The following is a 25,015-nucleotide window of genomic DNA, read 5'->3' on the forward strand; positions in this document are numbered from 1 at the left end:
CGTTTCACTGTCTGGTTCAATGTAGGATTGCTGTGAATCTGACTTGACATATGCGTGGCACATTCGGGTCCGGTTGATGGTTTTCCCCTCTCCCTTTTTTCTTTTTCAAGTCCACATAATATTCCGCAGTCGTTCCTTTTCGTGCTTGCCGCCAAAGATGTGGTCGATGGATTCTCTGGCGAGGGCGCAGATCTGGGCCTTGTCGAGGCGGAAGTGCTGCGCGACGAGGCGGTATTCGTTGGATAGGGGGCTGCCGAAGATGCCCACGTCGTCGGTCTTAATCCAACTGTCATGTCAGCTTTGATCTCTGACGGACACGAACAGCACGGCAAACGGCATGTGTATATCGCCGCATAGTCAACTAAACGGCAAGACTAGAAAGGAAGAAGAAAAAAAAAGAAGAAGAAGAAGAAGAAGAAACGCACCCCAAGAGTCACCTTGACACCCTCCACAGCCCTCCACGCCCCGAAATGATGCCCCTCGAAGCCGCCCGTCACCATGCCCGCCTGGACATTGCAGCTCAGGCACAGCTCCAGACAGAGCTCATCTCTTCTGCGCGCAACCTCGCGCTTGGACTCGTCGTCGTCCCAGATGACGTGGCCGAGGCGGTGCGGCTGCCAGGAGAGCAGGGTGCGCAGCTCGGCGGGGGATGCGCTGGCGGGAGTTTCTGCGAAGTGGAGTGTGATGCCGAGGCCTGCGGCGCGGGCTCGTTGGAAGATCGGGGTATAGAGGGATATTTCGCCTTGGGGACGGACGGTTGGGTCGCCGCAGAGGTCTAGGCCTACGATGATGGGGGGCTTGGACTTGGACTCTGACGCGGGAGATGGAGACGACGAGGACGACGACGAGGAAGAGAGGGCGAGAGAGAGGATGGACGATGCTGTTTCGAAGTCGTGGCGTCTGTCGATGGAGAGGATGAGTCGGGTATGTAGAGATGGGTGAGATGCTTCAAAGGAGGAGATTGTGTCGACGATGATGGAGATGTATTGCTCTGCGGAGAGATGGGGCGTCGAGCGGGGCGTTGTCCGGAGTTCGAGATAGACTACGCCGTCGTGGAGGAAGGATTGCAGGACGGAGGTTGTTGCGTGGCGGAGGGAGGGTTCGTCTGTGAGGAGGGCGTAGATGTATTTGCTGAAGAGGGGGAAGAAGCTGCCTCAATCATTCTTATTTAGCCTTGTGTATCTGATGAATTAAGGATTGACTGAAGGCGGAGGGCCTTACGTTTCGAGATTGAAGTCGTGTTTGCCTTCTGGTATGACGAGGAGAGGGTCCTCGAGATCGGTCGAGCCAGAGGCGGACTTGGTGAGCCATATCTCGTGGAGGGTTTGGCGGGAGATGCTGCCTGTGAGATGAGCGTGGAGCTATGTAGAGAGAACCGCATGTGAGAAGAGTTATTATTATCCTGTCTGTGTGTGGCCTCTTGATGATGCGGAGCAAGAGACGAACCTCAATCTTTGGCAGGGCTACATAGTCCATGGTTAGTTGAATGTTTGGTTGGTTGGGTGATGATACGGAGACGGGAGTGGGAGAGATGGTCGTGTGAGAGTGGTGAGGAGTCTCTTTACATGAGATGGTGTTTGGAGATGGGCCCCGCATGTCGAGCTTACATGTGATGAGGTCGTTAGCAGATGCTGGGGTAAAGGCACCTTGTTCGTCACAGCCACGGGTTATCACAGATGCAATAGGCCTATCAACCAGGCACCGACTGGTAGTATTATATCATTTGTGTGATGGCAAGAGGGCACAGACTTGGTAAACATCATCCAGAGCAGAGATTGCATCAATAAGGTACTCTAGTACATCGAAATTCCCCATGGTCCCTCTGAACTAGCCTGCCGAGATATTATATATAACATGTGGCTGACACGCCATCAGCCAGCCGTTGCCCTTTTGCTCCCAAAAGGCGTATTGTACACGAGTGGAGGAAACCTTTGCTTGATCTCGCCTTCAGGTTCGCTCCACGATATATCATCATCAACCTTTCCCCCCCCCCCTCTCCCGTCAGTGTAAATGTAAGCCAGTCATTACATCAGATCTTTTCCCAGTTCCAAGCACCTGCCTTAGTTTACCATGTGACGCCCCCCATTTGCAGTCTTCCACGCTCCGTCTCAGTTCGTCGTCGTCCTTTTCTTCAACATGCTTGTTCTTCTTTTGTTTTTGTTTTTGTTTTTTTCCTTCTTCATGACTCATCGTCACCACCATCATCACCACCACCTCACAGCGCCGCCTTGGCCTGCTCAGACCCCAGCGCCGCGCCCACCTGCTCCGCCGTGCTCGGCTCCGCGCCCGCAGTCAGCAGCTCGCTGCCCGTCTGGCGCATGTTGTACTCCTGCTCCATGGCCGTCAGCTGCTGGTCCTCGGCAAACGACAGCGCAAACGGCACGCCCAGGAAGAGCGCCGACGTGGTGATGACCCAGGCGCTCTTGCCGCCAAAGGACAGCGCGCTCCAGGCGGCGCCGGCGACGGCGTTGACGCGGCTCGAGACCCAGCCGCGGGTCGTGGGCGGGATGATGTCGCGGAGGGCGTACAGGCGCTCGGCGAGCGTCTCTTCTGAGGGGTCAAAGTCGGACTCGTTGGAGATTTCGGATTCTGTGGAGATTTTTGTCTTGTTAGAGCCGGCGATCTTCTTCTTCTTCTTCTTGCTGTTGTTGTTGGTGAGAAGGAGATGATGGGAGGGCAGGGCAGGGCATACCGGTATCGGTAAAGTCGTCGTCCTCGAGTTCAACAGCGTGGGCGTGCTGGAAGTGCTCGTCCTCGACCTCGGTAAGGGTGACCATCTTGGATGTGGTGTTTATGTGGGAGTAGTCGGGGGAGATGGCGATGTAGTGCGCAGGCAACAAGGAATCAACAAGTTGCCGCTGGCTGTGGTTTGAGATATCGGTTCAAGTGGCGATACGAAGACTTCCGGATGCGGGGCACTCGAATTCGTATAGTATTTCTTTTTCGTCGTCGTTATTCTTATGGGGCGTGACAAATCCAGATGGAGTGAATCGTTTTGGCGGAGAAGCTGGTTCGAGACTGGGAGCAATGCTTTGGGGGATGGAGATGGTGTTTGCTGCGTCAGTTGCGGCACTCGAGTTATCAGGTCAAATTTTTTGGCTCTTCTCACGTCAAGCCGATAATGGATGGGTCTCTCCGCCAAGGCGTTGGTGGTTTAGCCGAAGATGTCGCAACGGTCACGTGCTCTCTCCCTCTCTCTCTCTTCTGTCTCTGTGCATTTCATCTCTTCTGCTGGCATATTATGGCGATATTACCAACATGTTTGCTCCAGTCCTCTCTCGTCACGCTGGGGAAAAAAAAAAAACCAAGCGTCGCTTGTCGTGCTCACGACACTGCCTCTACTGAAAAGCCATCTACACATGTATCAGCACCAACCAGCTCCTGTCCCGTCGCGCTGTAGACCGGGAGCGCCTCGAGTATGACAGAAACTTCAGCCGCCGCCCTGTGCTCCAATGGCTGCCATAACGAATGTTTACATACTAGTTCAGCTGAAGAATCTAAAAATACAACAGACGGAAAATGGCAAATCCAGGTATAATCGGTTTCGAGATGACGGTGACCTTGAGCTCATGGATTCCTCCATCGTCAGCCACACGAATCCGATCCCGTCGCTCTCCCAGTCCTCCCTCTGTACGCAGTAGGTACCTAGAAGAAGTCGGGTAGTAACTTCCAAATACCTAAACCGGGGCAGACAATCCTTCGTCCGCAGCCAGTCATGATGTCATCACGAGTTTTCCCATCGAGGCAAAAACCCCGTTGGAGACAAAAAAGTCAACTTCTGAATCCTTCGTCGCATATTGTCGGCTCTACGACTTACTGTACACACACACGCACACACACACCCGCAAACTTTGACTTGTGCCAGGGAGCGTAGCAGCAGCTCGAAGGGATTTTCTTGCGTCCCTGCATTCAGCATCATATCGTATGCCACCGTCAGTAACATTGTCGGCCGCCATTATCTAATACTGTTCTTTTAATGTTTGGCTGCATGCATATCGTGTTGCCGTTTTAGGTACTCGCCCTCATCCGGAATGCAGAGAACGGCGACCTACCCTGAAATCAGACGACTGCAATTTTTTCCGCCCTTCGGATGAACCTCGAATCATCATTGTTATTAATCTATGTATGTAAATTCGTATTGTTGAATTGTATGCCGTCGAACTCTATGTGTCATATTGAAACTCTACTTCATCATTCCTCGTGTCCATGCTATGAGTACGTCTCCAATACCTCTCGCCCATGAGTCTCGTTGTCCTGAGACTGGCCTCCAATTACCTAGGTATCTCCTCACGTGTTATTCGTTCCTAATTACCTGTCATATCATTACTCCATTGCAAAGCATGATTCAATCACAAACAAAGAAAGATCAATCAGCATTCTATTCTAGGTTATTGCATTGTGCAAAGCAGGTAGTAGCCGAGTAAGAAGTCGTCGGCTGCCCTCGTCTTACATCCCCAAATCACGCTTACATGGATACCTTACCTACTAGTACCTAGGGTACCTTAAGGTACACAAAGAATCCGCATCGTATCCAGTTCCGTGTCTATAAACGCAGCACCTGATCCTCCCTCAGAGAAACAAAGTTACCTTATGTATAATAGAAACTCACACAAAGCAGACAAAGTATTTCACCCACCCGCAATTGATACAAATTACTCTACTGAAATGTCCCGAACCTGCATTACATCTTCCGGACATTCCACACACATGCACTGTCTGTCTACCTCTACCATGAGAAAGTTACACACCCACACAAACCAACCGCCTTGACCGTCTTCTCACACACATCAACGCTTGCACCGGGAAATAGAGTAAGAAAAATGCATTTACCCAAACAAGCCCCCCAACAGTTTCTCCCGCCGATCCTCCCCAAACCCGCAAATGATCATGAGAGAACTTTCACAGCTTATATTGAATGATATCCCCAGAACCAAAAGTAATACTCTCTGTATACCCTCAAGGTAAGGTACCCAGACGAAGCACACACCGCCCGCCATTCTTCCAAGGGGGGCGCTGGATTAGCAAATCCAACAAAAAAAAAAAAAAAAAAACAGGTCCTGTGATCAGTCAAGCGTGGCCCTTTTTCCCATCCAGCCCAATTCCAATTTGCCTTTGGCTTTTTTTTTTTTATCCCTTTCTTCTAGCAAGCTTCTCCCGTAGCTTCGCTTACAAAAAAGGGGGGGTTCAGAACGTGCCCGGGGTGATGTGCGGAACGCAAATCACACCTGTCACGGCCAAGTCTCGGATGTTGGGGCCGTCCGGTGGTATGTATGTAGCTTTTCGTGCAACTTGCACACGAAAGGACCCTCGCACTGCGTACCAAAAGGGCGTTTGAGATGTGTAATAACTCACTTGCTCCAATTCTGGAGGATAACATGCAGACGGTGAGAAACCTGCACAGAGAGCAAATCAAGTCTCATCAGGAGAACGTCGCCGGCATCCCCAGTTATTACATCATGCACTCCAGACGATCGAGATGTGCAAAGGTCTTGCCAAGCTTGCTTCCCCAGGAATCGAAGACCATCAAGCCCCCCCCGGGGGAGAACAGAGTCATGTCTCAAATAATATGCCAGGGGACACCTCTGGAACCTGGGGCATCACAACCAACTTCGTACGAAGTAGTAAGGCACACGTAGTAGCAGCCATTGCCTATGCTACGACTAAAGTAGTTCCCGCATCAAGTGAAGCTGCTCTGCTTCCAACCTGCCATCGTGACCGCCAAGCAGCAGGGTCAAACACGGTTGTTTGCCGCCCAGCAGCCCCGAAAACCCGGGGTCGGAGAAAGCCGTGCAAGCGTGACAAGTGCTGTAACAGAGGAGACAAACCACATGACTGGGCTGGAGGTCCTCTCTCGGTAGCGCGTACCGAGCAACCCCAGCTTTTCACCTACCACGGTGGCCCTGCTATTTTCGTTCCCGGCTTCTCTTCCGTTTCTCAGTAGTAGTAGTAGTAGCTCGCTCGGTGCGTGTAAGCGAAGAGTCGATCCGCGAACATCATCGCCACGGAAAAAAGGACAATCGTAAAGCGGTGTGTGGTCGGATACCTGTATCATCCTGCAGAGTTGATTGCATCGTTTCCCATTCATGCAGTTTGCGGCCTTTGCGCCTTGGATCCACGTACGCAGTCACCCGCAACGTATTCGTATTGCACCAATAATACGCAGGTGGTTCCAGAGACGAGACAGCCACAACTCGGGAGTTCTCACTGAGGCGCCCAATCACCAAGCATCATGCTGCGGACACCTGCTGCACATAAGCCGTAGGATACGGATTAGATAAAGGGGAAAAGGAAGTGCTAGAGAACAAATCAATGAAGACGAAAGAAACCGAAAAAAAAAATTGGCCGGCAGTGGCGTGCGAAGGCGCAGGATTGATGTGCTTCTCCCGTCTGTCCTTGTACGTAAAATGTGAATCACTAGAGCCTGGGGGGAGCGAAGAGAGGAAAAAGAGAGTACATTGACCTTCCTGCAGCTATCGTGACTCGTCATGGGAAACACCAAACACAACTGAAGAAAAGAAAAGGGATCAATGCCGGTCCCAATCCTCAGGGTACACGATACAAAAGAGCAGGTACCTGTAAAACCACAAACTCAGCTGAAACAAAATTCTGTGTCCCTTCCTTTTTTTTTCTTTAATTTTTGCAGTCCTCGTGATGGTACAGTGCCGACGCCCTGATGGGTCCTTTGCAGAGGCACAGCTGTTGCCCCTTGGCAAAAGGGGTATTTTGGGGGAGACTGCCAAAAAAAGAAGAATGGAGACGAGGGAAGAAAAAGAAAAAAAAATTGAAAAAATCGAAAAAAGAGAAAGCGGGGACAAGTTGCTCCAACAAAGAAAAAGGCCCACGATGTGCCAACAGGTGGCCGCAGCCCTGACTCTCCGCCAAGGAAGCAAGGCGGCTCCGTCCCCGTCAGGCATGGCAGTCGACTGGAGGCGCGGCGGAGACGTTCAGACGGCGCTGTGCTCCCCCAGATTTTCTCAGCCGAGACTACTGTACGGACGGGAGGGAGCTCGATGGCTGGACGAGCAACCGCCCTGCCGTACTTACGTCCCAGGACGTTGACTAGCTTGTTTTCTCTTTTCCCCGGGGAAAGCTGTCCCAGGAGTCGAGAGAAGCAGCCCCTGCAGACGACGCAGCAGAGACGAAAGGATCAATGACCAGCTCTGCTTCGCCCATGCGACCTGACCTGTTGCTGGCACTTAACTCGTAAATCGTCCGGCGTGGCGCACTGTGTCCACAAACCTGACAATTTCCATTACCTGCAGATTACGGCACCAAGGACTTCCTGCGTGCGTACAACTGCTGTAAGAGGTACCGAGAGATCAGGCGTTGTTGTACTCCCAAGTACTGCAGGTTCCGCGATCGACCAGCCCAATGTCATCGTCTGGGTGCGTGTCTGCTCCCTCTGCGGCTCGTGCTGGCCGCGTTTGCGCCATTGCCAGGTACAGAAACGCCTACTTACCCGGATGGACATGGCTGATGCAAGGTTCCAGGTTCTCCCCTCCCGAGTCGTCCTCCGTGCTCCGTCCATGCAGATACCTAATATGCGGCAGACTTGGCACTCGAGGTCAGCAGCACAGTTAGCACCATCTAGACTCTCCGGCAGCCCATCAAGCAGACGCAATTCCGGGGTACGATCATGTAACCTGGGGGTAATGGAAACGTCGGCTGAGAAAGCTGGGGGTAATGGAAATCGAAAGGCTCCGGCCGGCTCTGCTCAGGCTGTGGGGTCAGCCGATGGCCAACGGGGGCCCGGTGCGGGGCTTCTCCAGGCCGTGCCGAGTATATTGGAGAGCTGGCGTTGCATCCTCGTCGTGTTTGGCTGCTGCTTCATTGCCCGGCATTAGTGGCTTCGCCTGCTGTATCGTCCCCGTCTCCCATTTGCTGGCCGTGGGCGACTGTCGAGCTTCCACCTGGGCCAACGTTGTGGCCGGTGACCACGTACTGTGCTGCAGGTACCTGCACAGGCCTGCATGCCAGCAGCATCGAATGAGCCATCGAATGGATACATGTAGTAGGGGGGTCGGGGTCGACGAAAATTTCTTCAACCGCAGCTTGGCCATAGGGGCAGCCACGCAATGTTGCTGGCGTCGAGGATTGGGTCGTCGTCCATGTCCCGTATTGTGCCTCGTGGTCAAGCAGACAGGGCCATTGGCCCGCTACCCGCCTCCGCCATGCAGACAGGGAGCTTCTGCCGCTAGCAGTCGATACAAACCTCGTCCCCATGCTGATGCTAAGGATTATCATATTAGTTGTATAAGCTCCGTAGTACATACTAGCAGCATCAGCGTGAGAGAAGGAGAGCGTCCCCGTGGCTGGCCGCAATGATGGCATCAGAAGGGAAGCCAGCTGGACGTTCCGGAACCGTAGCCGGAACGATTCAAGCGGGCATCGACGAGATTACCATCGGTGCAAGAGACGGTATGCTGGAGCCGCGTGTGGCCTAGTTTTGCCCTTTTGTTGGGATTAGTGGACGATTGGACGACACAAGTTGGATACCCCGGATCTACTTGGCCGGCCCGCCATTGAGTCTGCGGCGTCTAGCGTTCCGCAAGCAGTAATGCCACTGTACTGTAGGTAGCAATGACTGAAAGAAGCGGTATGTGAAATGGCCACCTGCACCATGTGCTGGTCCTTCGTGCATGTAGCTTGCAGCATGTAGCACCGGAGAATAAGGTAAGGCAAAGAGGAAAGCAAGGGATCAGAAAATATTGAAAAGCGAGACTAGGCCATGCGCGTTGTGGAGGCGTTTGTCAGGTGGTCTTTTCTGTTTTTCTTCCCCCTTTCCTTTCTGGAGGCGAGAGTTGCTGACTATGACAAACAACTCGTAACAATGTCGCAGAACCTTGCAGTTCTCGATGCCGTCCTTGCACCCCTGTATTGTCACGATGGCAATTTCGAAACAAGCGAGAGGCCACGGTCGATATCCATTGGGCTTGCGGCATTGTATTTGTACTTGTATGGCCCTGGAAAGGTACGGTTCGGACTGGCACTGCGGCTTTGTCAGGTGTTAGACTTGATATACTATAGGTGATGACCAGCTGCCATAGCCGCCTGTGCTTGCGTGTTGCTCACCAGCCATTGTAGATTGAACAACTGATATCGAGATGCCACTCCCTTTCCGGTAAACACTTCGCGGCAGACCCTAGCAACTTGTGCTGCAGATTAGCACCTTCAAGTCGGCAAGGATAGTCAATTGGGTGTCAGAGATGCTGCGAAGTTGACAACAGCGCACGTCAGCATGGCATCACATTGCAACTGAGACCAATGCCAGTTGATGCAGGGCCAGCAGTTTTTGCCAAATCCTGCAGAGGTTTCAAAAAGAAGTCAGACAAAGTGATGAGAAGTGTTTTTGACTGTGCTACAGCGAGCACCAAAGGCATCCCTCGTACCTGTACTGAGCAAGTGAGTCTGGTGATGACTCGCAGGATAAACTCAACCAGGGACCCGTTGGATGCGGAGAACCACAGGAGGCTTAGTCGTGTCTCCAACTGAAGCCTCGTGAGGACGGGCGGACACGAGCAGAACGCCTCGAAAGAGGGGGAGGGGCAACCCCGGGGATCTGGAGAAGCTCTGAGAAGATGGAAGAGAAAACGAAGCATCGCACGAGGCCAGAGCAAAGTCGATTGCTCTAGCGCAGAGCCTCGAATAGCCGGGCATCAGAGCAGAGGTACGTACCGTGAGTACCTGAGCCCCTCCGTCGAGGAACCCGTAAGATGGCGGGACTTTGGCGTGAAGATCGAGTACCTCGGACCTCCTAGGCAGGTCACCGGGCCGGAGGATTGGCGGAATAGACCTAGGAGGTGCCGCATTGCAGCGCCTGCAGTCGCCTGCACTTGCCTGCACTTGCCTGCACTTGCCTGCAGCCCGGTGGTGGTGGTTCCTGATTGCTGAACGGTCAGGTACCGGGCGCCCGGACCACACATACTGCCCCTTGTGGTCTAGCGGCCAGTTACTATTTGGTAATACTAACGAGAGCCGCCGGCCGAGGGGCATGTAAGGAAATGCACAGAGGGTGAGGTCATCTCGCGATCCAGCGCAATTGTGGTGTTCTTTTGGCGCTGTTCCGCTGTGTTCTTGGGGGCTGTTTGGTTGGAGTAGAATGCATCTTTGTTCGCGGGCCGTATGAGAAATACTGTGCCGGTTTTTTTGCCTTTCGTTTCCATTGCCCCTTTCGTCTTTCCTGCGTTCAACAACGGTACCCTGGGTACTTCAGTTGTACGTACTGCTCGTACTTTGCAGTACTCTCAGCGTTTTTGCTCAGGTGGTTTGCTGCTGTTTGGGATTGCAATTTGCCCCGGCCGCATTGGAGATGAAGGGGAGAGTCATCTGACTGTTTTGCCAACGGTCTAGACGGAGGGCAGCAGAGCCGAGATGCTGGCAAAGGAGCCCGATCGGTGCGGCGCAGCAGCGGAGGGCTGGGGCAGCGTGACTGACAGCCGGGAGGACCCTTATGGCCGCCGCTGTTCTGGTTAGAGTGAGCGCTGAGCATGAACAGTAACACGGGCTCACCCAAGGTAGGCAATTCGGCAGCTTGCACTCGTCGAGTCCAGTATCACCGTGACTGTATAACAAGATCCCTCGTGCTGACCGGCCCGGATCACCGGCTGGCACCTGGACCGGTGACGAGAGCAGAAGCTGGAATCGAAAAGATTCGAGAAGCAGCGGAGCTGGCCTACCGACCTAAGGTTGGTAAGTACCTAGGCAGGTACCCAGCAGCCCACGGGGGCGACGGAGGTACGTGCGAGTACTGGCGGTACCTGCGCGCAGCCGTACTCGCGCTGTACCTCGTGCCCTCCAGCGCCCAAGTGCCCTAAAGCGTCCCCCTAGCGCGCCGTCCTGGAGGCCTGGCGCAGGGGGCTCCAGTTCTGGGCCTGGCTGGCCCACCGTGGGGAGGGGCAGCGGCGCAGGTCACCAGCCAAGTACCGCTGCGTACCGGCAGGCAAGTGACGGCCTTGGAGAAGCCAGAGAGACGCGGGCAAGAGTCACGAAGCGATGCGAATCCGCGACCCGAATTACTTAAAAGGCAGCGTCGCCGGTTGCGTTGCTCTCCTGGAAAAGCGCCTGTGAGCATCAGCATCAGCATCACTTCCGTCCTTCTCCCCATTACGGCCCGTCAGCTGCACCAATTGGTTCGCAGCTCGTCGCCGCTCCTTATCACCAGCTCCCACTCTCCCGCCTCACGCTGCGGATTCAACCCCTCCAGGGCAGCTGTTCCTCGCTCCGTCCGTCGCTACCAAACATCCTCAAGGAGACGGCAGCAGAAAGCAGGAATAGACCAAGACAGACGTCGTACCGGTAAGGCAAACACACACCCCAGAAGACGGTGGAATCGAGCGCAAGCTGCGCGCGGAGCTCTGGAGCACGGCTAGAGGCAGCGCCGCGGCACTCGGCACTGCCGAAGCTGTCAGCTCCCGCCTTAACGCCAGCGAATTGAGGAGAAAAAGAAGATCAAGGAACCAAGGTTGGCTGCAAGCAATGGACTAACGGGCCTCCCAGACTAAAATAGAAAATCCTCGCTCTGCCGTGGCTTCACGTCCAGATTCTCTCGTCCTTATCTCTCGCTCACGCACCGACCTCTTACGAGCCCTAATACGAGAGCCCGTCTCACCGGTCTTGAGCTTCTTATCTTGCGAGATATCGGACCCCTGCCCCGCCACAGGCTCGATTTCTGCTGTTTGGCCCGTCTGAATAGCTGTTATCTCAAAAGGTACGTTATTGATGGCTGTGACACACAGGCGCAAGCCCTGCAGCTCTCCTTTTTGCTGCCGCTGCGCAAAAATCGTACAGCTGTGTGCTAACCGTCCTTCGTCTAGGATTCATTACTCGCGATTTCGGTTGCTGTTCCTTTTTCCCTCCTGACAACCCTAATACTTTAGGTACGTGGTGGTTGCGAGCTCTCCCATTGGGCTGCCGGCAGCTGTGTCCGTTTTCTGTACCCTCGTCCCTCTTCGCCGTTCCCGTCGAATCAACAAGCAAGAGCCAAAGGGGGGGTGTGGTGGTAGGACGACAATGCCTGAGCTGTGGCCTGCGGCGGTGAGGACAATCGTGTCTTACACCGGCTTTGGGGCCTTTTGCTCGGTCAATGCCGTTATGCCCACGCCCCCCTCCAAGCATGCCAAACTTACACGCATTCCTGGGAAGAGAGATCCCCTGGCAAGTTTCGATACCTCGCTGTATCAACACCACGAGTGTGGCGCTGCCATCTGATTTCTCCTTGCGTCTCTGGCTCTAGCAGCATGTCTCACGTTGGCTCTCTGACTTCTGCCCCTGCCCTCAATTTGTCCTTGTCATTGACTCGTGCGCTACGCGGACATCACTGGTGAATTGTGCCCGAGTCCCTTATCTTTTGCCGTCCCAGCCTGGTCTTGTGGCAGTATATATACCTGTGTATATATACTATATATCTATGTGTATATATCCTGCCATGTCCTCTGGTTGCAAAGGCACTGGTTTCCCCTTTCTCATCACATCATCCCTCTTCCTCTCATGCCATCTTTCGTTTGCATTTCAAGCCTCGTTCCAATTCTTTAACCCACCATCTTTGGTCCATCACCATGGCCTTGGCAATTGAGACTAATTTCTCTCTTCACGACAGCTTTCCTGAATATAAAGATCCATTGGAAGATCTAGCATCCACCATGGCTTCCTCAGAACCCCCCAAGCCCAAGACTTTGGCTCAGATTCGAAGCGCCGAGTCAGACTCAAGTCGTGGCCCTTCTCCCCAGCCCACCCACGTCAGCGTCCCTCCCGTCCCTCTCGCTTTGAGAAATGGACACCGAGTTCTGCGCTCTGCCACAGTCGGCTACGTTGCTCCCCAATTCGAGGGAAAGACGGAGCAGATCAAGGCTGTCAAGTCCATCATCCAGCAGGGCGGCTGGCTGCCCGAGAATCTGATTGACGAGCAGATTGAGTGGTTCTATGAGAAGCTGGGCATCGACGATGTCTACTTCCACATTGAGACCCCTGAGGTCATTGCCAATCAGATCACCTCTCTCTATGCGGCCAAGGTTGCCGCCCACTCAAGGGAGGACAAGCAGGAGGAGATCCGCCTGGACATGGAGGCCAACGACCACGCCATCTACATCGACACCAGCGAGCCTGGCAAGGCCCACGTCAGTGGTCCCCGGTATGAGTCTCGCCTTGAGTCCAAGTATCTGGACCACCAGGGCAAGAGCAAGTACCGAGTCGAGACCTTCCGGTCGCCGGCTGCCATTGGCGCCAGCCCCAACTCCAAGGCTACCGTCCGCTGCTACTTCGTGTACCAGTGCCACTTCAAGCAGAGCCCCGAGTCCACGGACCCCAAGGAGACCCGAATTGAGGTCATCTCGGACGTCGGTTTCTGGCAAAAGGCCACGGCCAACACCAAGCAGGTGTACCAGGAGATCATCGAGATCGCCGTCAACCGGGCCGGTCCCGTCATCGAGGTCTTCGACATTGAAGGCTCGGCCGAGAAGCGCCTGGTTGTCGCTTTCCGCAGCCGCACTGCCCGGGGCATCTTCTCGACCCTGAGCGACCTGTACCACTACTATGGCGTCACCAGCTCAAGGAAGTACGTCGAGCAGTTCTCCAACGGCATCACGGTCATGAGTGCCTATCTCCGACCCGCCCCTAACCTGGACGGCTACTTCCCCTCGATTGAGACCTCCATCCACCAGATCACCAAGGAAATCTCCCTCCTCTACTGCTTGCCCCAGAACAAGTTCCACCACCTCTTTGCTACCGGCGAGCTGAGTCTGCAGGAGTCTGTCTACGCCCACAGCGCATGGGTCTTTGTCCAGCACTTCCTGAACCGTCTGGGCCCCGAGTATGCTTCTCTCCTTGAGATCCTTGACCCCAAGCAGAACGCCCATGCGGCTCTGCTGTCCAAGCTCAAGCGACGTCTGCGTACGGAGACGTTCACCCCCGACTACATCCTCGAGATCATCCAGTCGTACCCTGAGCTTGTTCGTCTGCTGTACGCTGCCTTTGCCAGCGTGCACCTCGGCGTCCAGGACAGCAACGTGCTCTTGGCCACGCCCGCCGTCGAGGTCTTGTCTGACGAGAAGCTGCGCGACAAGATCTCCAAGACGGTGGCCAACGAGCACGACGAGATGGTCATGACCGCCTTCCGCGTCTTCAACAACGCCATCCTCAAGACCAACTACTTCACGCCCACCAAGGTCGCCCTGAGCTTCCGCTTGGACCCCTCTTTCCTGCCCGAGGCCGAGTACCCCAAGCCTCTGTACGGCATGTTCCTGGTCATTGGTGCCGAGTCCCGTGGCTTCCACCTCCGTTTCCGCGACATCTCCCGTGGCGGTATCCGCATTGTCAAGTCTCGCAGCAAGGAGGCGTACGGCATCAACGCGCGTAACCTCTTTGACGAGAACTACGGCCTCGCCAGCACCCAGCAGCGCAAGAACAAGGACATCCCCGAGGGCGGATCCAAGGGTGTCATTCTCCTGGACCCTAAGCAGCAGGACAAGGCCACCGAGGCGTTTGAGAAGTACATTGATAGTATCCTGGACCTGCTCCTGCCCGCAGAGACGCCTGGAATTAAGAACCCCATTGTCGACTTGTACGGCAAGCAGGAGATCCTGTTCATGGGTCCCGACGAGAACACGGCCGACCTGGTCGACTGGGCCACCGAGCACGCCAAGGCCCGCGGAGCACCCTGGTGGAAGTCCTTCTTCACCGGCAAGTCTCCCAAGCTGGGCGGCATCCCGCACGACAAGTACGGCATGACGACCCTGTCGGTGCGCGAGTACGTCAAGGGCATCTACCGCAAGCTCGACCTGGACCCGTCCCAGGTCCGGAAGATGCAGACGGGTGGCCCCGACGGCGACCTGGGCAGCAACGAGATCCTGCTCAGCAACGAAAAGTACACGGCCGTGGTCGACGGCTCCGGTGTGCTGGCCGACCCCAACGGCCTGGACAAGGACGAGCTCATTCGCCTGGCGCGCAAGCGTGTCATGATCAGCGAGTACGACCTGTCCAAGCTGTCCAAGGACGGATACCGCGTGCTCTGCGATGAGAACAACGTCACGCTGCCGAGCGGAGAGGTGGTCAACAACGGCACTTCGTTCCGTAACACGTATCATCTGCGCGAGACCAACATGACGGACTGCTTCGTCCCCTGCGGTGGCCGGCCCGAGTCCATCGACCTCATCTCGGTCAACAGGCTCATCAAGGACGGCAAGAGCATCATCCCCTACATTGTCGAGGGTGCCAACCTGTTCATCACCCAGGATGCTAAGCTGCGCCTGGAGTCGGCCGGCGCCATCCTCTACAAGGATGCCTCTGCCAACAAGGGAGGTGTCACGTCGTCGTCGCTCGAGGTGCTGGCTTCCCTGTCGTTCGACACCGAAGGCTTCATCGAGCACATGTGCGTCGACCCCAAGTCGGGCAAGGCACCTCAGTTCTACGACGACTACGTCCGGGAGGTGCAGAGCAAGATCCAGGAGAACGCGCGGCTCGAGTTCGAGGCCATCTGGCGCGAGCACGAGCAGACCGGCATCGCGCGGTCTATCCTGTCCGACAAGCTGTCGGGAGCCATTACGGACCTCGATGAGAAGCTGCAGCACTCTGACCTGTGGGAGAACGACATCATCCGCAAGGGTGTGTTGAGGGAGGCGCTCCCCAAGATGCTGCTGAACAAGATTGGTCTCGACACCATCATCTCGCGTGTGCCGGAGAACTACCTGCGCGCCATCTTTGGCAGCTACCTGGCCAGCCGATTCGTTTACGAGTTTGGCAGCGAGCCCAGCCAGTTTGCATTCTTTGACTTGTAAGTTTCTTTGTCACCCAGACCATTACCCTACCGCACGAGGCCATTACTAACATGGTATGATTAGCATGTCCAAGAAGCTGGCAGACATTTCCGGCCAGCCTAACGGCGCTGAGCAGGTCAGACGCATGTCCATCAGCCAGTAAAGGAGGTGGATTAAATGGGTCTTGTTTGCATTGTCCTTTTGAAGCTTTTCTGAAATTCAGCGTGTTATTGTGCATTTGATACGATGCTTTAGTCATTGAGAGAGACGCGTTGTCTCCAGGGCATGATGGGAAAAAAAAACAGGGAACAAAAACAATCGAGGGTTGAGGCACGACCTTGAGCTCGAGTATAGCTTAAGACATAGATTTATGGATATATCGGTAGGGTCGGGTTCATGCACGAGGAAAAACCGAACCAAAGACAAAAAAAAAAAGGATGGTTACATGACGAAATGCGCCGCGCAGTCCTGCCGGCGAATCGGTAGATTTACAATGGCAATGTCTATTTCTCGTGATACGGAATCCTCACTGAAAGTCTGGAGGAAGAATGAGTCGTGATGCTTGGGTGCTCATTTGGGTAAAGCGCGGGCATGCAGGTGCAGGCTGATTCGACGCAAGCGTGTTGCCGTGTTTCGAATCTAAGGGGAAAAAAAATGGACAAATAAAGTACAAGAGAGATTGGGTGTGGAGTGTGGGGAGTTTCAGCTTTTGGTGCCCTGGCGATGGCTGTTGGGTTGTAATACTAGAGGGCTTTGTTGCTCTGAACCTCAAGATAGTACCTACTAAGTAGTACCTAGGTATTGGTAGGTACCTGATAGTACCCGTATATATGGGGATGGAGAATGAATGTTGATCAAGTCATACTGAATATCGATGAGAGAAGACTGGAAGAATGAGTGAGTGAGTGAGTGAGGCGAAACGAGGCTGACGGAGATACTAGTAGAAGACCCCCCTGTCAATTCAGGCACACACGCATCTAGTACTGTATTTCGTCAACTTGCAGGGTGGAGATGGCTGGATTGGCGCGCTATTGCGGGTTTGCATGTGCATGTGCATGAGGCTACCAAGGTAGCTCAGATACCTATACACGATGATTGCAATAAAGGTACAGAAAAGAAGAATGAAGAAATCGTTGGGAATACCGGTACACTTCATGGAATGAGTGATGGAAGGAGGAATGTTTGTGTTGTTGCTGAACGGGATGGCTGGAAGTCGATGTTGTGTAATAAATCGACAGCCTTCAAGCCAATCAAGATGCCATCAGGTAGACTGGACGGTAATACGGATACCCCAGATCGTGATGCAGTTGTCGGTGCCTTATAGATAGATGGACCCTGATTGGAACAGACAGATCCAGCCCTTGGCTGACTGCAGGACTGGCCCTATTCTTATGCGTCACTGCCTCGGTGATCAACCCAGTCCAGCCTCAACACTGTGATGCCTTTGTTGGTGACCTCACTCTCTCTCCCTCCCTGTGGCCTCCCTTTGGCCCTTCACTCATTCGGGTGTCAATTTTCTTTCTCTGTCTATTTCTCTTCTTCTCTGCTTCTCTGCCTTGTTTTCTTTTTTCTTACTTGCGCCTTGTCCGCGTCTTGTCAGCAACAGGTGCCTTTTTTTTTTTACACTCGGCTTGATGACGAACAACGTCCCACTTGTGCGACTCTGGATGCAAGTGATTCGAAGCCGCTTTGCTGGTTTTTGATGACGTGGGGACCCAACGCAGTGCCTTACTAGTCGCAACTCCATCAGCGGGTGAGCGAGAGAGTAACAAGACAAACGAGGCAGCACTGTCCAGATCTGTGAGCGCGGTGTTTGGGAGCTGTGCGTGACGAAGGCGGGACGAGGCGAGACGAAGACGCGATCTGCGCAAGACGACAGTTGGAGACGGACAGGAACAAGAGAGGCATGACACGGCACTTGATTGTCCGAGCGGGTGCGTACATAAAGCCATTTGTTATGATTCGTTCTCTTGATATTCAGCCCATGCAGCCCTCTCTTCTCCATCATCTCCCACTGCATTGACCTCGCTTCCCACCCCTGTCGAGCCAGCCAGATTTGCTCCCGAAATAAATAAGAAAAGAAAAAAAAAAGGGACAGGATTCGCGCCACCCCCGTTTCGAGTTGGACGCTTCACAAGTGATGTTTTAGCTCCGGCTTCCCTTTTGGCCTGCACTGCACTGCGACTGTTGGGAGAAAAAGGAAAGAAAAAAAGAGGCAGAGACGCACGAACAGCGAAACGGATTGACCAGGGGTGGCTTCATTCTTCTCACACTCGTTTCCCTCTCACTCTGTGCCTTGTCGGGGTTGCAGATCCAGAGCGTTCGTTGCCTCTGCGTCGTCTTCTTCTTCTTCTTCTGCTGCTTCTCTCTTGCTTCTGCGATTTCCCTTACCTGCTCACCAGCAGCTTCCTCTTCTTCCCTTCTCTTCCATCCTTTGGCTGCCCCTTGCGCCCCTTCTTTTTCTCTCTTCTCTCTGCCTTGACTTTACTCGGTCTCTCTATTTTCTACAATCATTTTCCCTTCTCTCTCTCTGTCGCTCTCTCGACTCTCGTTCACTCTCTTCAACTCGCTCCGAAGAGCCAATTTCCAATTCCCATTCTCCCCTTCCTACGTATTACCTCGAGTCCGCAACGCGCGACACGTGAGCATTGATTGCTTCAGACCTCTCCCACCGAGACTGACGAGCGCCATCCTCCTCCCCCCTTTGGCACGATACAGACACAATCGATCTGCAGCATCACCACGCCCCCTCGACCCAGGACCGAGCCCTCAGACCGACCCGAAACCCCTTCTCCAGCCCGCCCGTGCTGCTCGCTCCGCACCAGGCAGAGACGCTTCGCGACGTCGCCCACGAGACCTCCCGAGAGCACGCGCGCAGTCCCCGGGCTGCCACAGTCACAGACAACAACGGCCGACCGAACGCTGAAAGAATCGCCGACGGCATGGACGTGTACCAGCAGCACCAGCACCAGCAGGACTCGCTGGCCGTTGCCCAGAATGGCAACGCGGCCGACGACGACGACATCGAGGACGATGGCGACCTGGATGACGACATGATGGATCGCATCTCGAGTTCGCCTTCCATCGAAGACGGTGCGTGCAGCTCCGGAGCCACTCCCGCGGCCTGGCCGCGGCGAGTGTCTTCCCTGTCCTCCATCCCGCGGACCCCCTGGACGTCACTGCACCTGCACGCCAGCCCTCACTCCCCGTCTCCCACTCCAGCTCCCAGCACGCCAGACACAGACTTTTTGCACCAGATTCGCGATGCCCATCATCATCATCATCTTCTTGCGGGTGAGTATGCCGGTTGTAGCGACATTGACGACGGCGACGACGACGACGAAGAAAACCGCGACACCGATCATGGCCAAGACGACACGCAACGGCGCGTTGACGACGATCGAACCGGCGAGGCGGCGGCCGACGACAGCGAGACGCAGAGCTTGGAGACCAACGGCTAGGATCCCGCGGTAGACGAGGATGACAACGCGTTCATACAGGACCCAGCGGGCTACTGTGTGGACACTGTTGAGCACGAGACGTATGAGGCGGAACGCGACTGTGATCGCGGCTGCGACTGCGACAACGGCCAAGACCTTTGCGCGCACCAGAACGAAGCCGACACCGAAGCCGATCCCGACGCCGACGCTGATCTATCGCTCACGATACCCTACAACAAATCCTTTGAAGATGATGATGATTCCGACTTCTCCCTCCCCGACGACCCACGCTTCATTGACTATGGCTGGGCAGCAGAGTGCTTACATGAACCAGAGGACATTGATTTCGAATTCGTCTACGCCCTCCACACCTTTGTAGCTACCGTCGAGGGCCAAGCCAATGCGACTAAGGGTGACACCATGGTTCTGCTGGATGATAGCAACAGCTACTGGTGGCTGGTCAGAGTGGTCAAGGATAGCAGCATTGGTATGTCGACTGGCCATGGAGAAACATGCGCGCCGGCTAACACTGCACAGGCTACCTGCCGGCCGAACACATTGAGACGCCTACCGAGAGGCTGGCTCGTCTGAACAAGCACAGGAACATTGATGTATGCTGAGCGAGACAAGGCCCCTTTCAGGACAAGTCACTGATCTATTCTCTAGCTCTCCGCCTCCATGTTGACCGATCAACAGCCGCCCAAGCAAAAGAGCGGCTTCTCCATTGGCATCAAGAAAAAGGCGACGGTCGTCTTTACAGAGCCCACCTACTTCGACTACTCTGACCACGACTACTCCTCGGAAGAGGAAGATGCCGACGAGGCGTCGGAGCCTGTCAAGCAGAAGAAGCAGGCGCCCTCAGGAGACGACGAGGATGCGACAGATGAGAGTGCTCGCGTGGAGCCGCTCAAGCCCAACAAGCCCAAAACTGCCAAGCCCTTGGAGCAGACCCAGGACGATTCGTCAGACGACGAGGACCTGCGAGGCGGCAGCCTCGAGATTGTGGAGAAGCGAGACGGGCCCAGCATATCTCGCAACGGTAACATCAGGAACACCGATTCTTTCTTCAAGGACGAAACGACGGAGACCAAGAAGATTACCCTCACGCCGAACCTGCTGCGGGATGACGGCCCCCGGGAGTCCACCGACTCCATGTCGTCTGGCAAGCCCCGGACCAGCCTGGACAGGTTCGAAAAGGAGCTCATGTCGGACAAGGACAGGAAGAAGAGCAAAGACAAGGACAGGAGGGACAAGGACAAGAAGCCCGGCGGTTTGCGAGGCTTCTTCTCCAGAAAGGACAAGAAGCAGTCGCCCGACGACAGGCCCGAGGGCGAGTCCCGCGACAGCGAGGAGCGCCACTCGGAGGACCAGTCGTCTCCCGAAAAGCCCAGGCAGCCCGCCAAGCTGCACAAGCAGCAAGCCCGCGTCGAGCCCACCGTTAACAACAAGGCGCCCCAGGCTTCAACCGTGGAGCTTGCTTCTTACCTGGCTGAGAGCCGTATCAACGACGTCTCCAATGTGCCCCCGCCTTCAATGCGCATCGTCAACCCAGAGACCAACGAGACGCAAGAGGTGCCGTCACACCAGCCGCCCCGTGGTCGTCCCTCTCTGGAAACGACGTCTCCCACCACCCGCCGTGGACCAGAGGTGGCCATCAGCCCGCGGTCGGCCACCGCACCCCGCGCGCTCAACCACCTGGACCTGTCCGACTCGGAAGAGTCAGACGATGGCGACGCCATCTTGGACAGGATGCCCCAGCCCAACTCATCCACGCCCATCAGGACCACCAAGGCTCCGCAGGACGAGGAGGTGGAGGAGCCCATCATCCCGGGCTCTTTCCCCGACGGCAACCCATCCGCTGCTGCTGATCAGTCTCCCGTTTCACAGCCAACACCGGCCCAATCCGGCGCTCGCTCGCACTCGGTATCTCCCGTGTCGCCGGTCACCTCGTCGGAGCCTCCTGCTCTCATGGTGGACACTTCGTCTCCAGATGACCGGTCGCCCTCCGCATCGCCCTCCCCCGAGCTTACCCAGTCGGCCGAGGACAGGTCCAAGAGCAGCTCCTCTTCCACAGGCAGCAAGGAGCAGACCTGGGACGACATGAAGCTGCATGCCTTCTTCAACGAGCCCGACCACGTCCGCGATCTCTTGGTCGTCGTGTACGACAAGACGGACGTGGTGCCCGCGAGCAGCGACCACCCGGTCGTGGGGGGCTTGTTTCGGGAGCAGAATGCCAAGTTGGCAGAGATTACGACGGTATGTGTTCAACAAGGAACCAGAGAGTGAAATTTCCCGGACTAACAAGTGTCTTAGCAACTTGACAACATGCTTGGAGATTGGCTGGCCAGGAAACAGCGAACTCGGGGCTCCCGCTGAGCGGCGGTGGATGAGATCTAGCCTTTTTCTCTATGACTTGTACATAATGTTTGTTGCGGCAGCCTTCTCTGAGGCACCGGAGATTTCTTCTTTACGCATTCACACGTTGATCGCTGGTGAAGGGGGAAAAATACAGCTGGGCTGGGTTCACGCGTATTTCTCCTCGGCGCAGTCAGCGGGGTGTTGATTTCTATCTTTTGTACGAAGGATTTGTTTGTTTCTTCCTAAGTTCTCTTTTCTATCCGTTGTCGGACCAGATTAAGCCGTCATGGGCGTTTTGCGGGAAATCCAGTGGACACCAAAAAAAGAGAAGAGGATAAACCGATTTGTTTTCTTTCTTTTCTTTTCTTTTCTTTAAAGCTTACATGACGAGTCTGAATGCGACGAATGCATCACAAACTTGTCTTTTTTCTCATTTTTTTTTTGTTCTACTTTGACCTTTTTGATGTAGAGGCTGGCTTGAAAGCTGGGGGGCCCCCTTTTCTACTCTGAACTATTTTCTGTTCTTTCTGTTTCTCTCTTCACTATTTTCTTCTTCGATTTTCTATTCTGTTTCATTTTCATTTTTTTCCTGCTTTCCAGTTTGTCATGGTTCTTGATGAGATATTATACCACAGTTACAGCTTTCAATTTGAGTTTTTTCAATTTCAAGGGACGAACTGAAAGCGCCGATTTTTTTTTTTTTTTTTTTTTTTTTTTTTGGCTAGGTAGGTAGATAGATAGGTAGGTAGTTGAGGTGTGTTGCGGAGGGAATGCGATTGAGTCTTTTCCTCTTCTTTTTTTTTTTTTTTTTTTTTTTTTGTGTGTGATGCTAAGTTTTAACTGCTGGAATGTGTTCGGTTTGATTTCTTGTGATACCGTGTGTGTTTCTTTTTTTTTCTTCCCCTCTTTGGGTGTGATGTTTGCTGTGAAGGCTGTGTGATCTTCTTCTTGGCTCTCAGGCTTCTGCTGGACATTTTACATGTTGACTTGTGAATGACTTTGAGGACGTCAATTACAATGTCCTTCTTAGCTACCTAAGATGACTGGGTAAGGTACTTCTTCTACTTTGCATCTTTATTCTTCATTTTTTCTTTTCTTTTCTCTCTCTTTTTTTTTTGTAAGTAGGTAGATTATTGATCATCATGTTGGAGTAAGGGGTCAGAGAAAGCGGAGTTGGGACATCGTCTTCATCTAGGTACTCGTCGACCCCATCAGAACAGACCTCTGAACAAACCCTCCAACTCCCTCTCCGTCGATACATCTCCTCATGATATCTTCTCGTTAAGGAATCATATCTCGTGAGCCTCTCACCATCTCCCCTCCTCAACCTCGCCTGCCACGAAATAGGCAATCCAGACTATTATGTCGTCCTCATCCAAGAAGGGAGTGATTTAACAGCATTACTGCAGCAAAGGTTGGGAAAAGGGGACTGATGGCGACTTAATTCAGTCTTGAAAGGGACGAGAGTAGACATCGAGTTTGAAGACTCAGCAAACAAAACATCGCTGCCCGTGGTTGAGTATGAGTTCTTGATCATCAAGGTGACCCTCTGAAATTGTTCAAGAAGCTCTCCCCACTAGGAGGCTTGGAAGACATGTCTTCGATGTGAGCATTAACTTACGACGCATTCCTGATTACCATGTGGTCATATAGCATATCAGCATTTGGTTCCTGATATGGCCGTATCTTGCTATACAGGTTAGCCAGGCATCTACATATAGTTGAGTTCCTGTCGAACTTCAACCGCATCCCCGAGTTATCTGGGCCGATTCTTCAGGAGTGATCAAGATCACCAACAGCGCAGCATTGACCACGCCTCACACAGGCATCACCATCCTTGTCGTCAACGGTGCGTCATATTTCCCTGTAGTTCGACAATACACGCCAGAGGCCGTCTCGTCCCGCAATGCAACACGCATGCGCGCATGGCCATAAATGCAAACCGTAGCACCTTTCCTCCAAATGAGAATATCAAGTCCGCAGCAAATGAAGACTGCAGCGCCACCCCCTTCCCTTTTGTTCCATTGTAGCAAAAAAAAAAAAACAACACCACCACACCCGTAAAACCCGGAGAAAAGTGAGAAGAAACAGCCACAACACGGGAATTCGCCAACCACAAAGGACGGGCAAAAGGAGATCTCGGCGAAGACTTGTTTAAACTTTTTTTTTGGATTCTCCGTAGTTGTGTGTGTGTGTGTGCCGTGAATGCTTTATTTTTTGCTTCTCTATCGTCCCATCCACACACCCGATGATGTCGACAGATTTCCCCCTCTCTCTCTCGAGCCCCCCAGGTCCGCCGCTTAGACCTCCGTCGTGACCTTGGCCTTGGCGTTTGTGACCTTGACGCCAATCTGCTTGGCGCGGGAGATGATGTCGATTCGCTTTCGGGATGAGACGGCGCTGGCAATCCTGTGAAAGGGTTAGGAGATGGTATTCGCTAGACACTTGGCAGAGGACGTACTCGGCAGCGTGGGTTCGGTTGTGCATCAGCAGCAGCTCGAGGTCCTTGACGTTGTGGACGAGGAAAGCCTTGTGGCCGGAGGGGGTCAAGAAGCGAGTCTTCTTGTTGGATCCGTAGCCAATCTATATTTCATCCATCAGCACTCTTGTCCCTCAAGATGTCTCTCTCTCCTGCTCGAGATGACGTACCTTGGGCATGCGGATGGTGCCCCTGAAGCGTCTGCGGACACGGCCATCGATACCCTTAGGCTTCCTCCAGCTCTCACCGACACGGTCGAACCGGTCACTCTGGTGACGGGCGAAGCGCGTCTTGTCTGCAAGTCCTTGTTAACTCTGCGTCCAACGGCCTCGTTTCGGATATTGATAAAAGAAGAAAGATTCGATTCGGTCCCTCATTGTTTTGCTCAAGCTCAATTCGATCCAAACTGCATTCCAGAACCGTCTTCGTCGAAGTTTCTCAATCGTCGTGAAGGCTCTCAGAGGCAGCCGGAAGGAGAGCGCAGGGCAAAACGCAAAGGCGACCGTATCTCGGGTATATCTTCCTCTCGATCTGCTCGAAATGGATAAAGGACGTACGCTTCTTGACGATGGGGACGTGTTTCTTGGCGGCGACCATCTTGAAGAGAGTTGAGTGTTAGAATCGGTGATCGGTGACGGAGAGGATCTCGAGATGTCGATTCAATCGGCATAAACGTACCTTGACGGCGGTTAGTCGGGCTGTGGTTGATTTGTCCGGCGTGATGCTTCACTCGATGCGAAATTTTGGCGGATGCCACAACCGGAACAGTAAGGCGAAGGGTTTAGGGCATGCGTCACGTGTGCGTGTGTGTGTGCCGTTCTTTCTTTTCTTTCCCCTTGTCTTTGGGCTGTTGATGGTGGACCGCACCAAAAATTACAGCGGCTCTACCCCACTATAACCCGCCAGAACGTTACCACTGCGAAAAAAAAAGTTGCAAGCATCCGCCTTCGCTCGTGCGGCCCAAAGAGGGATAGCGCACATTAAGGGCACAA

The 25,015-nt window shown here is 54.0% G+C and overlaps 5 protein-coding genes across 5 annotated transcripts; 2 read left to right on the forward strand and 3 right to left on the reverse strand.

Moving 5' to 3' along the window:
• Window positions 1-105: 105 nt before the first annotated feature.
• TRIREDRAFT_59053 (adenosine/AMP deaminase) lies at window positions 106-1,476 on the reverse strand (the record flags this gene model as incomplete). Its single annotated transcript, XM_006963798.1, has 4 exons — window positions 106-276; window positions 426-803; window positions 1,260-1,361; window positions 1,447-1,476. 4 exons carry the CDS (start codon window positions 1,474-1,476, stop codon window positions 106-108), a joined length of 681 nt encoding a protein of 226 aa, XP_006963860.1.
• Window positions 1,477-2,215: 739 nt separating this feature from the next.
• TRIREDRAFT_76340 (uncharacterized protein) lies at window positions 2,216-2,996 on the reverse strand (the record flags this gene model as incomplete). The annotated part of the gene is made up of 2 exons (XM_006963799.1): window positions 2,693-2,996; window positions 2,216-2,589 (listed from the first exon to the last, which is right to left on the reverse strand). The coding sequence occupies exons 1-2, from the start codon at window positions 2,775-2,777 to the stop codon at window positions 2,216-2,218; spliced, it is 459 nt and encodes a 152-aa protein (XP_006963861.1). The 5' UTR covers window positions 2,778-2,996.
• Window positions 2,997-11,098: 8,102 nt separating this feature from the next.
• On the forward strand, window positions 11,099-16,170 carry TRIREDRAFT_120943 (NAD-dependent glutamate dehydrogenase). The gene is made up of 5 exons (XM_006963617.1): window positions 11,099-11,295; window positions 11,497-11,707; window positions 11,814-11,876; window positions 12,596-15,763; window positions 15,831-16,170. The coding sequence occupies exons 4-5, from the start codon at window positions 12,639-12,641 to the stop codon at window positions 15,907-15,909; spliced, it is 3,204 nt and encodes a 1,067-aa protein (XP_006963679.1). The 5' UTR covers window positions 11,099-11,295; window positions 11,497-11,707; window positions 11,814-11,876; window positions 12,596-12,638; the 3' UTR covers window positions 15,910-16,170.
• A 2,518-nt stretch (window positions 16,171-18,688) lies between these two features.
• On the forward strand, window positions 18,689-21,562 carry TRIREDRAFT_105432 (uncharacterized protein; the record flags this gene model as incomplete). Its single annotated transcript, XM_006963618.1, has 6 exons — window positions 18,689-18,839; window positions 18,943-19,040; window positions 19,247-19,673; window positions 19,724-19,797; window positions 19,853-21,442; window positions 21,500-21,562. The coding sequence occupies 6 exons, from the start codon at window positions 18,689-18,691 to the stop codon at window positions 21,560-21,562; spliced, it is 2,403 nt and encodes an 800-aa protein (XP_006963680.1).
• Window positions 21,563-23,555: 1,993 nt separating this feature from the next.
• Window positions 23,556-24,620, reverse strand: rpl32 (ribosomal protein L32; the record flags this gene model as incomplete). Its single annotated transcript, XM_006963479.1, has 4 exons — window positions 23,556-23,953; window positions 24,006-24,127; window positions 24,194-24,318; window positions 24,581-24,620. 4 exons carry the CDS (start codon window positions 24,618-24,620, stop codon window positions 23,845-23,847), a joined length of 396 nt encoding a protein of 131 aa, XP_006963541.1. The 3' UTR covers window positions 23,556-23,844.
• Between the last annotated feature and the right edge of the window lie 395 nt (window positions 24,621-25,015).

The sequence above is a fragment of the Trichoderma reesei genome, assembly GCF_000167675.1.
Source record: "Trichoderma reesei QM6a unplaced genomic scaffold TRIREscaffold_5, whole genome shotgun sequence".
Classification (NCBI taxonomy): Eukaryota; Fungi; Ascomycota; class Sordariomycetes; order Hypocreales; family Hypocreaceae; genus Trichoderma; species Trichoderma reesei.